The 16,874-nt window shown below is 46.7% G+C and overlaps 2 protein-coding genes across 2 annotated transcripts in view; one reads left to right on the forward strand and one right to left on the reverse strand.

Annotated features, from left to right (window-relative positions):
• The window catches only part of KCNIP1 (potassium voltage-gated channel interacting protein 1), a 337,549-nt gene that overhangs the window by 300,157 nt on the left and 20,518 nt on the right, over positions 1–16,874 (reverse strand). The gene's annotated exons all lie outside the window — the stretch shown is intronic.
• Positions 7,447–16,551, forward strand: KCNMB1 (potassium calcium-activated channel subfamily M regulatory beta subunit 1). Its single transcript, XM_026007320.2, has 4 exons — positions 7,447–7,862; positions 10,030–10,187; positions 11,216–11,387; positions 15,513–16,551. Exons 2-4 carry the CDS (start codon positions 10,054–10,056, stop codon positions 15,780–15,782), a joined length of 576 nt encoding a protein of 191 aa, XP_025863105.1. The 5' UTR covers positions 7,447–7,862; positions 10,030–10,053; the 3' UTR covers positions 15,783–16,551.

Raw genomic sequence — 16,874 nt, forward strand, 5'->3', positions numbered from 1 at the left:
GCTAATAATGACAAAACTTTGAAAACAGGCTAAATGTCTCATAATAGGAAAATACACATGTTATAGCACATTGGTAAAATGGACTATTAGAGACATGAAACCCTATGCTGTAAAATAATATTACATTAATGGGAAGGTGTTCCTATTTAAAATAAGGACATAAAGTTATACAGAATATTCCTAAATTTATTTTTAGAAAGCATTTGCATTTGTCTTTAGAATATATTCTAATGGTGGCTGGGTGACTCGGTCAGTTAAGTGTCTGACTTGATTTCAGCTCAGGTCATGATCTCAGGGTTGTGAGATTGAGCCCCGTGTCCAGCTCCATGCTGGGCATGGAGTCTGCTTAAGATTCTCTCTCTCCCTCGGTGTCCATTGAAAGATGAATGGATAAAGAAGATGTGGTTTATGTATACAATGGAATATTCCTCAGCCATTAGAAACGACAAATACCCACCATTTGCTTCAATGTGGATGGAACTGGAGGGTATTAGGCTGAGTGAAGTAAGTCAATCGGAGAAGGACAAACAGTGTATGTTCTCATTCATTTGGGGAATATAAATAATAGTGAAAGGGAATATAAGGGAAGGGAGAAGAAATGTGTGGGAAATATCAGGAAGGGAGACAGAACATAAAGACTCCTAACTCTGGGAAATGATCTAGGGGTGGTGGAAGGGGAGGAGGGCAGGGGGTGGGGGTGAGTGGGTGACGGGCACTGAGGGGGGCACTTGACGGGATGAGCACTGGGTGTTATTCTGTATGTTGGCAAATTGAACACCAATAAAAAATAAATTTATTATTAAAAAAAAGATTCTCTCTCTCTTCCTCTCCCTCTGCCCCTCTGTTTCTCTCTAATAATAATAATAATAATAATAATAATAATAATAATAATATAACATATTCTTTTTTTTTTAAATAACATATTCTAAACACCAGTACTTTGACAGTGGTTTCCTTGGGATGTTGGACTTTGATTGCTTCCTTTTATCTTTCTATACTTATCAGATTCTCTATAACTTGCCTCTATCAGTTTGTGAATAGAGAACCTGACACATACAGGCTGTCAACCTACATGATCTCTAACCTACGAGGGATATTCTTTGACTCACAAAAGGGATAGATATATTCTGTTTGCAGCCTCGAAGTCTCCACAACTCAAGGAGATGGAAGTGGGCAGGCAAGGGAATGTCAATCTGTCCTTTAACCCCATTCTGACAGGTACCTGTAAGAACAGATAATGTAGATTGTGGGCCCTGGTCTTGCCAGAGTCAAACATGTCCTGAGCAGGGGACTTCTTGTTCACTCCTCATCACTTACATTAGACATGCCATGAACATGTGCTGAATGAGTTTAGGAATGAGTGGTAAATCGAGTGCTGGCCATGTGCTGGGCACTATATGAATTGCTTTCATAGATTTTCTTCCTCTGAGCTTAAAAAAATGGGGACAAATAAAATATTTTGCATCTAAATAAATATATGAAGAACTGCTCAATCCTTGCTGGTAATTTAAGCAGAGCCAAATAAAACTGGGACTAAAATTTTTTCATCTAACTAATAGACAACTATTTCTAAATTTCATCGTGCCCAGGATTGGTGAATATGTGTGAAATCAGCTACTCTATGTACCGGCTGTGTACACATATTTGTCAATTGGTGTCAATTTATGGAAAACAGTATACAATAAATATCAAAATCTGAGAAATGCCGAAAACCTTTGCTCTAGAATTTTTGTTCAGCTGTCTGGTCTTTATTCTAGGGAAATGGAATGGGCAAAAAACTGCAAGGAGTATTTAATGCAGCACTGTTTATGTCACCTGAGCTTTCTCAGCTCTCATCAGCTGGAGGCTACAAATGAGCAACATTTATTTTGATATACAAACATTTGGGCTCAGAGGCACAGCTCACAGCTCCGCAGATATTCCTGGGGGTTTGCAGAGATTCCCTCCTGTGCTCCAGTGCTCTCTGCTCTGATCTGCTTGCTGATTCTCTAACCCAAAAGCCACCTCAAGGAGATGGACTCATATCTTTTTGGCTACCCTTTCAGACCCACTCCCCACTTTGCTTTAGACTCTTCCTGCAGGCTGACCATAGGGATTGGAGCAATCGGCTTCTCTCTACCAGTTGGATTCAGTGAATAGGGTTCAGGAAATCAGAAGAAGGGTCTCCAGATGGTGAAATCAGCTCTTCATTCCCCCAGCTTAGCCACTGAGAGTCCCAGGCTGGAGGTAGCCCCTCTCAAGGAGACTCTCTTTCTGATGGTGGGACACAGCTCCCTTCCCTCAGCCCTCAGGCCCATGTTGCTAGCTCCCAGGGCACTACAACATTCCCTGTGCTTCCCAACCCACCCTATTGTCAGTAGTTCCTAAAACCTCCTCCATTTTCCCAATTCGAGTGTGCCCTCTAAGTGGCAACTTGGGAAACGGGTTCTTCAAAAAGCAAAAGCCCTGCTTTGCAGTGTTTGTAGATTTTGCTCCCCCTGTGGCTGATTTGCAGCTCCCAGTGACTTAACAACAAGCACTCTCTTGAAGCTGGTGTGAGCCTGCTCAGCACATCACCAGCCCTACCTTTCTTGCAAGACCCTGACTGGTGCAGGGCTATGTCAGGCCACTGCCTCTGCTGCAGCTGCTAAAAGTCATGATGCAGATTCCCTTATTAGGGGGCTACTGCCCAGGGCCACAGCATCACTGTGAGCCCTTTGTTCTCATCACTCCAGAGTCCCAAAGTCCCAAAGACTATGGGGTGAAAAGAGCTCCATCAGCCTGCATCTATTCCCTCTGCCTTGTTTCTCCCTCTTCCCCCAAGGCTCAAATCAGGCCTGGACAAGGCTAGGAAATTGAAATCTGCTGCCATCTTCTACTTCTATGGCTCTGTCATCTTTATCCCCAAGTTCTGGTGCTTAAATTGTGTCCTTATAGATCCAATCTCCCCCGTACCTGTCAGTTCCAGAACAATGATGGGTGTAAGTGCAGTGGAGATGGATGGAACAGGTCCACCCAGCAACAGAGGAGGACTCTGAGCTCCAAGAACTAACAAGCATCCTTCATAAATATCCAACACCATACCTTTTAAATTAAATATACTACAGCTTACCCATATAAAACAGTACTGTCCAAACTTTTAAAAAATGTTTCAAAAAAAATGTTTCCTGGTATGGCAAAATGATGACAGTATTCCATTACATTAAGGAGAAAGAGGTCTTTTCCTGGTCAAATGCTACAACATAGATGAACTTTGAGGACATTATGCTGAGCGAAATAGCCTGACACAAAAGGGCAATTCTGGCATGATTCTATTTATACGAGGTATCTAAAGTAGTCAGACTCAGAAAAACAGACAGTAGATGGTGGTTGCCAAGCAGGAGGAAGAGATGGGGAGTTGTTGCTTAATGGGTGTAGAGTTTCAGTTTTGCAAGATGACAATGTTCTGGAGATCTATTGCGCAACAATATCAAAACAATTACCACTCCCAAACTGTACACTTAAAAATGGTTAAGATGGCGAATGTTTTTTGAAAAAGCAAGAGTTTTTTTTTTTTTTTCAAATTAAACCACAAACCACAGCAAATACCTCAAAGATTCTGTTTATCTAGAGATGTGACAGTGAATCAGAACAGTTCTTGCTCTGGGTCTCAGTGAGCTTACACTCCAGTGGGGAGACCTGTGAATGGGGAATAGGTGCAACATTACAAGGACCGTGAGTGCTCTGAAGGAGCTGCACATGGTGCTCTGAGCATGTGCAATCACAGCACTGTCCTGGCCCAGAAGGCAAGGAGAGTGGCTAAGGGAACAGGAGGTGGGGTGAGGATCCCAAAATCGCGTGCCAGGGAAGAGGAAGAGCGCCCTAGCAGGTGGGGACACAGGGATGTGCCCTCCGGAGGGAGAGAATGCATGCATCCTTTTATGAGAATCTGGAAGGACACACACACAACCTGACCAGCAATTCCCTCCCAGTTATCACTGTGCCTCATCTTCTTAGTGCGCTTCTCTATTGTACAACTTTTTCACAGTGAGCGTGGATGATTTTGCAGTAAGGAAGAGGCATCAGAAAGCAACCTGACCGCACAGATGGAGAGCAGTGCTCTTTATTTATTTATGCTCTTCCTTGTTTCAAAGAGGATTTCAAGCTGCTTACAATTATGTTAACAATATAGCAGGCTAAAATACCTTGTCACTAAGTAAGAAATATGAGAGGAAGCGGAAACACTGGCTGGAAGAATCAGACGAGAAAGGTGGGAGACTTCCCTTCCCTCAAAAGGGGCAGGCCTGTCCTCATTGGGTCCAGTCTTGCCATTTAATTCAAATATGGACATTTAATTGTCCTGTTTTTATACTTTGTCTTCTCAACTCCATTGAAAAATCTTTCACTGTGATTTCCTTTTTTATTACTCTCTCCCTGAAAATATAATAGTTTAGTTTTCCGTTGTGTCTTTTTGCAGTTTTAAAAATCTATGTCTCCCCTTTCCCACCAGGATCCACTATAGCACAGTGATGTATTCAGAGCCTCCGCAAGGCAGGTCCTCAAGGGTCTGTGAGCAAATGGCCTTGTGAGGACTGAGGGCGACTCACACTCGCTCCCAGCGACACGCGGCCGGGGACACACCCTCAGCTCGGGCTCAGGACACGGTTGCCAATTTGATTTATGGGACTTATTATCCCAAGTGGTGGCAGAGAATAGATATTGATTCAAAAGGGTTTAAATAAATAAGTGGATGCAGCATCCAGAAAGGGCTATGGACTGAGGAGAGGGGTTTGCACAGCAGCTGAAGCTGACTTGTGAAAAAACTCTGGTTCTCTTAAAGACTGTGCCTCAGGGAGTCACGGGCGGATAGGGATGGGCTGTGGAGTCAGCAAGCGCAGGTTCACATTAGGCTCCATTGCATCAGGTGACAGGGGAGTGACCTTGGGCAAGTCATGGAAACAAGACCTTTTGTGAGGACTGCTGAGAGGAATGGATATGTGTATACGTTTGTGTATGCATATACATCTGTGTGTATGTGTACACGTGCATTTACACGTGTGTATGTACATGCATGTGCACACATGTATATATGCTCGTAGTGTGCATATAAGTGTCCATATGTGTATAGGTTTGTGGATCATGTATGTGTGTGCATGCGTGCATTGTGTGCACACGCATATATCTGTACATGTGTGCACGTGTGTACACACATGTGCATGCGTATGCATGTATAAGTGCGTATGCGTTATATGTGCATATGTATGTGCACACATGGGTATATGTGTGTAAATGTATGTGTATGCTTGATATGCATACATATGTGTATATGTAGATATGTACATACTTACTGCACTGTGCACTGCTTGTATGTATAAATGTACAGCCATGCATATATGTATATGCATGTGATGCATGTGTGTGTGTGTGTGTGTGTGTGTGTGTGTGTATGTATGTATTCTCACATATGGATGTAGCTCATGCCCTGGCACATAGTAGTTGCTTGAGAAATGAGAATTCCCTCTTATAACACCTCCCTTCTATTCCATTTGTGCAGCAGTGAGCAACCTGAGGTCAGAACATATAGAGCACTTCTAAAGCTCCCCCATCATACTCCCTGTAGTCATCTCAGGGTTTCTCATCCCCACTAGTTCAATACTACCACAATCACCAGCAACAGTAAGTTTCTCTTTTAAGTCACTTACAGTATATTCCAGTTACTGTGACTACATTACAAATTCCCTCAAAATATAGCAGCATAAAAAACTGTTTAATTTGCTCATGGATTTTGTGAATGGGGAATTCAGAGAGTGCACAGAGTAGGGGGCTGATGGCTGCTCCATGATGTCTGAGGCCTCAGCTGGGGGGCTTGATGGCTGGGGCTAGAAGCATCTGCAGGCTTCTTCACTCACATGTCATTGGGGGATGCTGGTTGTTGGCTGAGAACCCAGCTGGGGCTGTCAGCTGGAACACCATGGCTCTTGGTGTGGTCTCTTGGCTTCCTCATAATCTGGGGGCTGGCTCTAAGGGAAGTGTCCTGAGAGGGCGCCCAGTGAAAGCTGTAGCACTGTTTATGACTTAGCTTTGGAAATCACACAGTGTCACTTCCACCACATTCTATTGGCAAGGTGGTTACAGAGCTCTGCTAAGGTTGAAGGATGCAGACGCCCCTCTTGATGGAGGAGTGTTGATGTCACGCTGTAAGATGTGAGACAGGATGCATGTTGGCGTGGCCATCTTTGGAAAATACAGTCTGCTGGCTAGGTAGCTTAGGTGATCTTTTCTTTTTCAAAAACAAAAAGGGGTTAGGTATAAATACCTCCATTCTAGAAATGGACACTGAGATTCAGAGATGCAAAGTAACTTACTTTGGGCATTTTATTTAGCCTCTCTGAACCTCAGTTACCCTATCTATAAAATGGGCAGAAAAATCTCTACCTGAATAGATTGTTATGAACCTGCAGTGCTTATCTGTTAGGGCGTTGGAAGTTTGGAGTTGGGAAAGCATTTTGTCATTTCTAACAGCCAGTGTTAATGCAGAAGCACTAATCTTTATGGTCATAGCATTGTGATCTCCTTGCCCCTCACCTACAGCTCCACAGCCAGCTGGGGACAAGAGTTTTTCTCCACATCATCTAGAGAACAGAGCTTGTCCCAGCATTTTGAAGGGGGCTTTTGTGATGAGAGCTCACGGTCCCCCTTCCTTGCTTGTTTCTATCTTCTGAGGGGAAAAGTACCTTGTGAAGAATGCTGGTATTTGCTTATAAATTCCAAATGTGTAACCCTTAATAACTCATTCAGTAAAATATGTGCGCTTTGATCATACTTAAAAGTGGCTTAGTTGAATGTACTGTGTATGTCTCCCCCACGGGAGCAGGAGGAAGGACTGGCATTTTTGCATTAATTCTTGGGCCCCAGAAGGACTATTCTGGCCCCTAGATGGGCCGAGGACCATCTTGAAAAATCATTTCTCCAGGGATTCATTCCAGGCCCTGTGTCTCTCGTTGTCAATCTACCTGTGAGGTCTCAGGCCTTAAAAGACCTCTTTGCTGTTCACTTGTCATATTGAGAGGAACGAATCCCTTCCCATGACCCCAAACTGTCCTTTGACTGTCTCAAGGAGGCCACTAGCTGAGCAAGCTGTCTCTGGACCTGGCTGGCTGGAACTGCCGTGGAGCTCTCACTGCTTTTAGCTTCTGCTTGGCTGAGCTTTAAAAGGTGGGTTCCTCTTCCTCTGCCTCAAATCTCTGTTATCCCTAACACTCATCATAACCCTAAACAAGTTAGTTTTTTAAAAAAAGTCCTAATAACATAGTTGAGAAAATTGAGGCTCAGAGAAGCAGCTGTGACCTGCCCAGGGTCACACAGTATGTAAGTGCCAAAGGTTCAGAAGGGTTTGGATGCTTCTATGGGGATATGTCAGCCCCCTAGTAGCTGATAAGCCCAACCCCTTGGAGCTCTAACTCCTCCTCCCTCCTTTGTGTCAACGAAAGGAAAATCATTTCCTATTCCTGGCTTCTCTGCCAGCCCAAAGAGAGTGAATGACGAAGAAAAGTCTCTAAATGTACCAGGATGGTCTTTCCCGGTTTCTCAGTTTTGCTTTTTTTGTTCAAGATCTGTTTCCTACAGACCCTGAAAATTACAGGTGTGGAGGCCTGGGTAACAGCTGCCCTCGTCTCCTGGGCTTGGTCCCGGCTCTCTGGAGTTTGTGTCCTGGGGCTGTGTGCTCAGACTTGACCATGTTTGGGCATGGAGGCTCGTCCCAGATGGGGACCAAAGGCCGCTTTCCCAGAGATGGGCTGAGAGCCCAAGCTTGCTGCTGCAGCTCAGACAGCCTCTTTTGGGGTGGGGGCTGGGGGCCAGGCAGAAAGTATCCGCCTGCTGAAGACTCCAGGGCAGCAGAAACTGTGAGTACTGCGTCCAGAGCACTCGGGGAGTGGTTTCTCCAAACACTGGGGCTAGAGGGGAGGTCTTGGGGGAGAGAGGCTGGCAGTGGGAACTTGCTTCCTTAAGGGAAGTCCATCAGGATTCTGAGCTCCAGGGGGGCTGAGGGTGGTGTCACTCAAGACTAGCACTGCTGGTGTTTGTGCGCATTCTGGTGGTCTGCTCCATGGCTGGGTCACTCCTAGCACTCAGGTCCCAGCTTCCAGAGCAGCCAGAGGTCAGCAGCCTGGAGAGCAGCACCAGTCCTGGCACTCATCCCCAGGGGAGGAGTGGGACAAAACTTGGCTTAGCAAGAGCCCTGGGGACTTCTGCTCCAAGCCTTCAGGATTCCCTTTGTTAAGAGTAACAGCTAATATTTATTGAGAGCTTGTGTTGGGCCAGACACTGGGATCAATATGTGATATTTGGTATGCCACTTGGTCTTTGTAGGAACTGTCTGAAGCAGGTACTATTATTCTCCTTTTACAGCCACATGGTTGCTAAGTGGCAAAGTGAGGATTTGATTCTAGATCCGCTGACTTCAGAATCCCTGCCCCACACTCCACCAAACGCTTGAACACTGTACTCTGTGCCTTGTCCTTCTAAGGACAAGAATGCCAACCAAAATGCTAGGTCCTATCTTCTTTTAATTTTTCCTATCTTTCCTAAATTCACCCCAGGCTTTGAGTGACTTTTCTAGATGGAAGATTAGCCAAAAAGTCCAGAGGTATTTAGCAACTCAAAAAAGTGAGAAATTCTTCTTGGAGTTTAACTGAAATCCCCCCTATTAGAGCCACAATCCATTTCTTCCTTTCTAGGCCATCAGCAGTGCCTACCCTTCGTCCCGTCTGAAGGTTCTCACTATGGTTGTCAAATCGTATACCCATACCCATACACATACCCATATCCTCACCCCATTCCTGAGTGGTCTTTGGAGCATTGATCACGACTCTGCAAACCTACTCACTCGGTGTAGACAATCTCACCAGAGCGTTACAGACAGGTGGGATCTGAGCAAGCGGCAGGTTTCAGACTTCTCTGTGACAGGGGAGCCTCTCAACTCCTCTCCTCCTGAGTTCCCAGATCTGGTCACACAGCACTCCTGCCTTCCCAGTGTCCGGAGTGCCCAGGGCCAGGAGGACACAAGATGTTTTGTAGCAGAGGAGTCAATGCCCCTGAGACGACTGAGTAGCCTGGAAGGTAGGGCACACGCCAAGGGCAGCTCCTCAGGTACACCCCATCTCCAGGAAATAAGTGGTTTTGTTTGGGGCACTGAGTGGGCCCTGCTACCCCTTTTCTGTTTGCTGCCCCCAACTCAGCCAGGCTTGCTTGGGATTGTGTTCACAAACTATGAAATGTTCCAGGTTTTTCTAAGATGAGTGTCCTAGAAAAAAATGCTCAGATGTCCCACCCCTGCTGCCCACTGTATTCATCTATTTCCTGTATTACTTTTCTGTTGCTGCCATAATGCATCACCGCAAACTTGGTGGCCGCAAATAACGGAAATCTCTCACATAGTTCCGGAAGCCAGTGAGGTGTTGGTAGGGCCGAAATCAAGGTGCCAGCAGGGCCCACTCCATCCAGAGGCTGAGGGGACAATCTGTTGTTCCTTGTCCCCTCTGGCTTCTGGTGGCTGCTCATACTTCCTGGCATGTGACTACAATGTTCCAATCTCTCTTCCCTGGTCATATCGCCTTTTTCTCTTCTGTGTCTAATCTCCCTTTGCCTCATTCTTGTAAGGACCTCTATGATTACATTTAGGGTCTACATGGATAGTCCAGTATAATCTCTCTATCTCAGGATCCTTAACTTAAAGTCTTTGCCATGTGAAGTACCACTCACAGATCCCAGGGTTGAGAGGACCTCTTGGGGGCCATTATTGAACCTATCTCACATCGTGTGACCTTGGACAAGTCACTCTACCTCTCTGAGCCACAGATCCTTCAACTGTAGAATGGAGATGTAACACTTGCCTCTCAGAGTTAATGGGAGGTTTGCGTGAGTTCAAAGAGCCCTCTGAAGTTACAAAACTCCGTACAGAACTAGAGGTGATGTTGATCACTGAGCACTCTCCCTTTTTACCTGTCCCCCCTTCTGTGGATTACTTGCTGCCTGGGCTGATCTCATATCTGTTTGCCTCTATGGCTCTAGAAATGACCACTGCCTGCCGTGGACATGGGCAAGAAGCTGGTGATGGCCCAAAAGCGGGGAGAGACTCGAGCCCTTTGCCTGGGTGTGGCCATGGTGATGTGTGCTGTCATTGCCTACTATATCCTGGGCACGACCATGCTGCCCCTCTACCAGAAAAGGTAGGGCACTCTCCTGGCCTGCTCCCATCCTCCAGCCGCTCTTCTAAGGCTCTGGTCTGCCAGGAACCCCGGTCTTCTTCATACCCCTCCCCTTGACTTCACACCAGGCAGGAAGGTCTGGACAATCATTCTTAGGGTGAAGGGTTCAAGTGCAGGGAGGGTAGGGCTGGCTGGACTCTGCTCATCGGGGGTTCTGGGACTTGGGTATAGCAGACACAGAAGGCCCTTCTCACAAGAAACAAAGAAGGATCAGAGCAAACATCCCAGTGTGAGTTTGATCCCAGGAGAAATCAAAGGTTTTAGATTTTCATAGCTTGTCTGCACTGCTTGACTTCCCCCCTGAAACCTCCTGGTCAGGTGGGCGTCTAGCCTCCTGTTGAATGTCTCAAGTGATGGGGAGCTCAGTACGTCACTGTGCATATTTCATTTTGGGTTTTTTCTGTAAGTAGGAAATGTCTACAATGAACCAAAACCTGCTCCTGTGGAGTTCTGCTCTGGAATCTCAGAGAATGTTCCTTGCTCCCTAACATGTCAACCACTTGAGCTTTTAAAAGGAAATCTGTGAAGTTCCTGATCCATTCTCTGTTTGGAATAAACATGCTCAGTTCTCTCATCCTGTTTTTTGAGGCTAAGTCTCTGACCCTCGCCTCTGGGCATGTTCCAGCTGCTGGCAACCCCTCCATCTGGTGATGTGTGTCCTGCCTGATAAACGGGAGATGAGTCACAGTTGATTCTCTGATGTGTTGATGAGCCTGTTAGTCTGACTGGGCCTGCTTCCTCCTCACTTTTTATAACCCTGGAGTGATTCCAGGTTGGAATCTTACCCAAGGGGTGATATCTAAGAGGCAAACGAACACTGATATTCTGATTCTATGGTTCTTGCCATGGGTTGGGCAACTCTGCGTTCACACTCCTTTAGTGCCGGATGCTTACGACAAGATGAGGGTCCCAGCCCTAGGTCTCTCTAAAGGGGTTCAAGCCTGGAGCCCATGTTCTGAGATACGTACATATGTGCATGGTCTCCCCAGTGTGTGGACGCAGAAATCCACGTGCCATCTGATTGAGACCAACATCAGGGAGCAGGAGGAGCTGGAGGGCAAGAAGGTGCCCCAGTACCCGTGCCTGTGGGTTAACGTGTCAGCTGTGGGCCGGTGGGCTGTGCTGTACCACACAGAGGACACTCGGGACCGGAACCAGCAGGTACTGATGGTGGTGGGGGGGGCAGCTGGGCACGTGTCCCCTTGCCCCTGGCAGGTGTGGGAGCCTCTTCCTAAGGAATCCCCATCCCTGCTCTGGAGAGTAGAGGCTAGGAAAGCTGAGCCTACTTGACAGAGTCAAGTCAGACAGACCTGGGTTTGAATCCCCATTCTGCCACTAACTGCTGTATGTATGGCCAGGCCACTGAGCCCTTCTAAGTCACAGGTACCACCTTTGCTGAAATGCTGCTATGAAATCAGAGGCTGTGTGGTGTGCTGAGCTCCATGTCAGATGGATAGAAGGTATTTCTATAAAGCAAGTCAAATGAGAGGCCAGACCCAGAGCTGAGCCCATGGAGGAGAACACCTGAGACACCCTCTCTCCCCCGGTGAAACCAGAGGCCCAGGGATGAAGCAATCTCTGGAGGCCAATCAATGCCCGGGAGATTTTCCCATCATTGCCTTTCCCCACACACACCCCAACCCCCCATCCTATCCTTTCATATAGAAAATACAAGTTGGCTATATCCATTTAATGATTCACTCACTCATCTGGTAGTCATTGAGCACTTCCTGTGTTAGGAGCTCTGGACTCAGGAGGAGAGAGCTCATCTGGGAAATAGTATGTAGTGGGGAGGGATTGGTGCCATGGAGAGGAACAGAGAAAAGTATGGGGTTAAAGGTGGCAGTAACTTTTTCCAGCCAACAGTGAGGTGAGGGTATCAGAAAAGCATTTGGGTTAGACTTTAAAAATCAAGCAGATGTTAGATACACAGACACGTGAGGGCAGCATGCATGGTGAGGGGAGGGCATAGACCATGGCATGGTGGGAGGAAGGGCCTAGAAGAGACGGGACTGGAAGGAGACAGGGTGCGGTGGGGCAGGGAGAGGCTGCAGAGGTGCATTCCACAAGACCCAATTATGGAATCAGAACGCTTTTTGTTTGTAGTAAGTTGCTGTTTGTTTTTTGAGGGAAGCAAAACTTTAATGAAGAATGGTACAAGTTATGGATAATCATTAGTTCCCATATTTAAAGAAATTAATATAGAAAACACTTTACTGATTTATTTATTTTGCTAAAAAGATAGTCTTTAAGGATATCTGAGTGAGACAGCAGATACAACGCAGTAGGAAAGGAGAAACGTGTGTTGAATTCCAGTGCAAGATACCACATAGCACGATTAAGGAAGCAGGTGGAAGAAGCCATCCCACAAAACATGGGGTTAGGCATTTATATCCAGTTGGGATTTTTTTTAAGCTTTAAAAGTCCAACATAAGGAAGAGAATTGGGGGAAGGGCTAAGCTTATCTATAATCACCGTTTTACCAAAAAACACACTGATTCAACCTTATGAGAGGGGCGGTGATCTTCCTCAATACCAAAAATAGTAAGAGTGAATGCCAAGGCAGTCAGGTCTCTCTGATCTATCAGGACGGGTCTCTCACCAACCTGGGCTCGGAACACATGAAGTTCCTTTGCATTTGTTTCAGAAGGCCAGAGCTTTATCTGGAACAAGTTCACTCCGATTAATGCTCATGGTGCAGATTTTAGCAGGGAGCGGAGTCATAAGTGGCTCCTAACTGATCCTCCATTTCCCGTAGCATTTCCCAGGGGAAGGTTCTACTGGTTCCCAAGAATTTAAATTCAAGTAGACTGTAGAGAAGGCAAATGCTAATAATATTCTGGCACCGTACAGGCTGTGTGCCTGTCATCTCTGCCAAGGACCACTGAATTATGGAATTAAAATGTGATTGGGCAAGCTGGCACCGCTCAACTCTGGCTGTGCATTGGAACCACCTGGGCACTTACCCAAACTGGATTTCTACACCAGACCAACTGATGCAGAATCTCTGGAGTCTCCAGGTGATTCTGAGGTTTAGAATTATTTCTATGAGCGACCAGGAGTGTTTAAAGTGTCTGTGGTCCTAGATGCATGATCAGGGTGGTACAGAGGAGTGGAAAGTTCAGTGGTTGGGCAGAGAGGCTGAGGCCATGGCCAACAGTAGGGGTGGAGACTGAGCCTGTGGTAGGGATGGGTGCTGATGGTGAGTGTTTGGTAGCTGATGGGATGGGGAGGGCAGGGTGCCGCGGGCGAGGGCGTGCAGTGGGATTACTGACAGTGTTGGGGCGTCACTGAGAAGTGGGCCTGAAGAGTGCAAGGCAAGTGACTCAGTGCCACCAGATGGAGGTAGAGCCTCCCAAGTTCCCTACATCAGCTTCTACCAGGACTCCTGCTGCTTCTTTGACATCTAGTGGCTGTTGATTTATCCCGAGGAGCAAGACACAAATTTCCAAAGACAAGCAGGAGCGATCGATCACTGGTGTGCTAGGGCTTGGGAGCAGACTGGCTTGCCTGACCTGAGGTCGCCAGCCTCAGGAGGGTCAGTTTCTGCAGCACACCCTCCAGTCCTGTCTCCATGACAATTCATCCAGGCAGCTACCCTCACAAACCTATTTTACGGGACTCAGAGAGGTTGTGGCATTCACCAAGGTCACATAACTTAGAACTGGTGGCTGAATGCAGGTCTGTCTGGCTCTACAGCCACACCTTTGCTCAGTGAGCTGGGTTACCCAGAGCCAGAGTCAGAGGCATTGGGGAGATGGTCTAGGTCCTCTCAGCTCAGAATTCTGAATTCAGCTGCTACTGGGACCCTGCACTACCCAATGACTTTGAATGTCAGATTTCTTGGAGGCAGGTTTCCCGCACCTCAGCTGCTCCCTGGCAGGCTGGAAACCTGCTCTGGACACAGCTTCCCCACTTCCCAGGCTGTCAGAGCCATGATGCAACCATTTTCTTTACTGCTGGCTGAGTGCTATCAGGGCAGGCAGCTTTGGGGCCAGGGTCTCATTCAAACCCAGGGAGTAGCCAAGGCCTGGGGAGAAGCTGGCTCAACACTACACGTTTTGATCTCAGACATGACTGTACCAGGTCAGCGGTCTCAAACTATTGTGCGTGAAGGAGTCACTTGTTTGCGGGGCCCCACCCTCAGCAATTCAGAGTGAATAGGAACTTGTGCTATGGTCAGCTCTCCAGGGAGTCTGCTGCAGGTGCTGTGGGGAAACCACCTTGCAGAACATCTCCCAGAGCCTCACGTAAACAACATTCAGACCTCCCAGCACAGAGCAGAGATAAAACCAGTGTTTCTACTTTGTGCCTTCTTTGCAGAGCTTTCCAGCTGGATCTCATCTGACCAAGCCAGGGGCTCCTAGCCACAACAATCAGTGTCAGAATTAAGTGTATACTATGCTTTGCTTGTACAAGCTCTTTCCAATGTGTTCTCTCTTACTTGTGGATCCCAGTGTCAATTACCGGCTTGCCAATGATCTTTTGTTTGGCTCACACAAACCCTCAAAGGGTTTTCAATTTAAATTTTTGCCAACATTTTAAAATTGTGAGAGTTCACATTAAAATTTGGCTTTCTGGCTTTTCTTGAAATGTCAGAGGCCTGGCTACAGTAGGTCTCCTGGATCGCCTGGCATCCGTCATGCAGATGGCATGATCATTGCCAGTCTGGATGCTTCTGGCTTTCTCCATTTCACCAGGCGCCACCACTCCCTGACAGTCCTCTCTGGTGCAAGGCAAGTGTCAGCTGGCATTTGTCATCTTCTTCCCTCACCCACTTCACATGTGGACATTTACGTGCATGAGCCCTGTGGGGAATTGAGTGTATGACCTCTGTCCCAAGCCTGAATACAGAGCCCACTCAGTCTGTGTCACTCATTGGTTAGATAAGCTTGAAGTCCCTCTTTAATTACAATCTTTGAAAGAGATACTGCTTTGAACCCATTTAAGAGCTGAGATATCAAGGCTGAGAAAGGTAAGCAATTTGCCTCAGGTTCTACAGCCAATGGAAGCAGAGCCAGAGCTGCAGCTGGGCCCCTGGCTCTGGGTGTGCAGTGGGTACGCTGAGCAGCTCCTGGACCCCCACCCTCACCAACAACAGTGAAGGCTTCTCTAGAACCATGCAGTGCACAGCCTGCCAAGCTTTCGGCAAATTCATTCCCACTGGGGGCCCCGATTCCAAAGCCAACACTTTTCTTTACTTCATGCTGGCCCCTCGTGTCTCCCAAAGAAACAGGGATTTCCAACTTCATGGGTGCTCTTGTTTCCCTCTCCGCCCCCTTGCAGTGCTCCTACATCCCAGGCAGCCTGGAGAACTACCAAGTGGCCCGGGCCGATGTGGAGAAGGTCAAAGCCAAATTCCACGAGCAACAGATTTTCTACTGCTTCTCAACAACCCGGGAGAACGAGACCACTGTCCTGTATCGGCGCCTCTATGGGCCCCAGACCCTCCTCTTCTCTCTCTTCTGGCCCACCTTCCTGCTGACCGGAGGTCTCCTCATCATCGCCATGGTCAAGATAAACCAGTCCCTTTCCATCCTGGCAGCTCAGAAGTAGACCTATCCACACCGCAAAGCTGCCTGGGCCGCAGGGGGGTCCCCTGGCTGCTCCCTACTTACCTATCCCCGCCTCCTCCCCCTGCTTTTGCACTGTTCCACTAGGATCCATAACAACTTCTGCTACATGGCTGGGCTTCGGGAAATGCCTCTGATAAGTCATTCTTGGGTAAGAATGTACAATGAGTCCCTGGGGCTTCAGAGAGCCCAAGGCCAGCTGGTAACAGCTTTCCATTACCTGTCCCCACTCAACTAACTGAAACCCTACTGTGCCACCCACCAGCCCTCAGATAACAATGATGCTTATCTCTGTGCCTGTGTTCTCGTGGTTGGCCCAAAAGCCTACCTTTGCCATCCTTGGCAAACCTTACTTTCTTCTTTGAATTCCATAATGAAAATAACAGCAGCTCCCGTGTATAGAGAACATTCAGAATTTACTTTTAGGACACTAGGTGCTATATACATTTTTATTCCAATATGAGCAAATATAGTTATAAACTTCCAGTTATACATGGTGACTGTAATTAACAATACCATACTGCATATCCGAAAGTTGCTAAGAGAGTAAATCTTGAAAGTTCTCATCAGAAAAAAAAAATTGTAACTATGTATGGTGACAGATGTTAAGTAGATTTACTGTGGTGATCATTTTGCAATATATACAAATATCGAATTATTATGTTGTATACCTGGAACGAATGTAATGTTATATGTACAATTGACATAAAATATGTCAATAAAAATATGTATCACAGGAGGCTATAAGAAAATATACTAAAGTATATCGAAATATTAACAGTGGGATTGGGAATTCAGATGGTGGCTAATTTTAATTTACTTTCTCATCCCTCTTTTTATTTTTGGTACTTTTCTAAATTTTCAGCAGTTGGAAGATGTGGTTTTATTGTTTTTAATCAGAAAAGCAGTGACAGATATTATCTTGGAAGGATTTGGATGAGTGAACCTCACGTCACCAAGCAGGAGGAAGTGTACTGGGAAGGGGCTGGGCTCCAATCAGAGGCAGACTTTTGAGAACATACAAATTTTAAGAACTCTCTGTTCTTAAAGGAAGGAAGGTAACCACATAGATGGG

The sequence above is a fragment of the Vulpes vulpes genome, chromosome 4 (genome assembly GCF_048418805.1).
Source record: "Vulpes vulpes isolate BD-2025 chromosome 4, VulVul3, whole genome shotgun sequence".
NCBI classification, from domain to species: Eukaryota; Metazoa; Chordata; class Mammalia; order Carnivora; family Canidae; genus Vulpes; species Vulpes vulpes.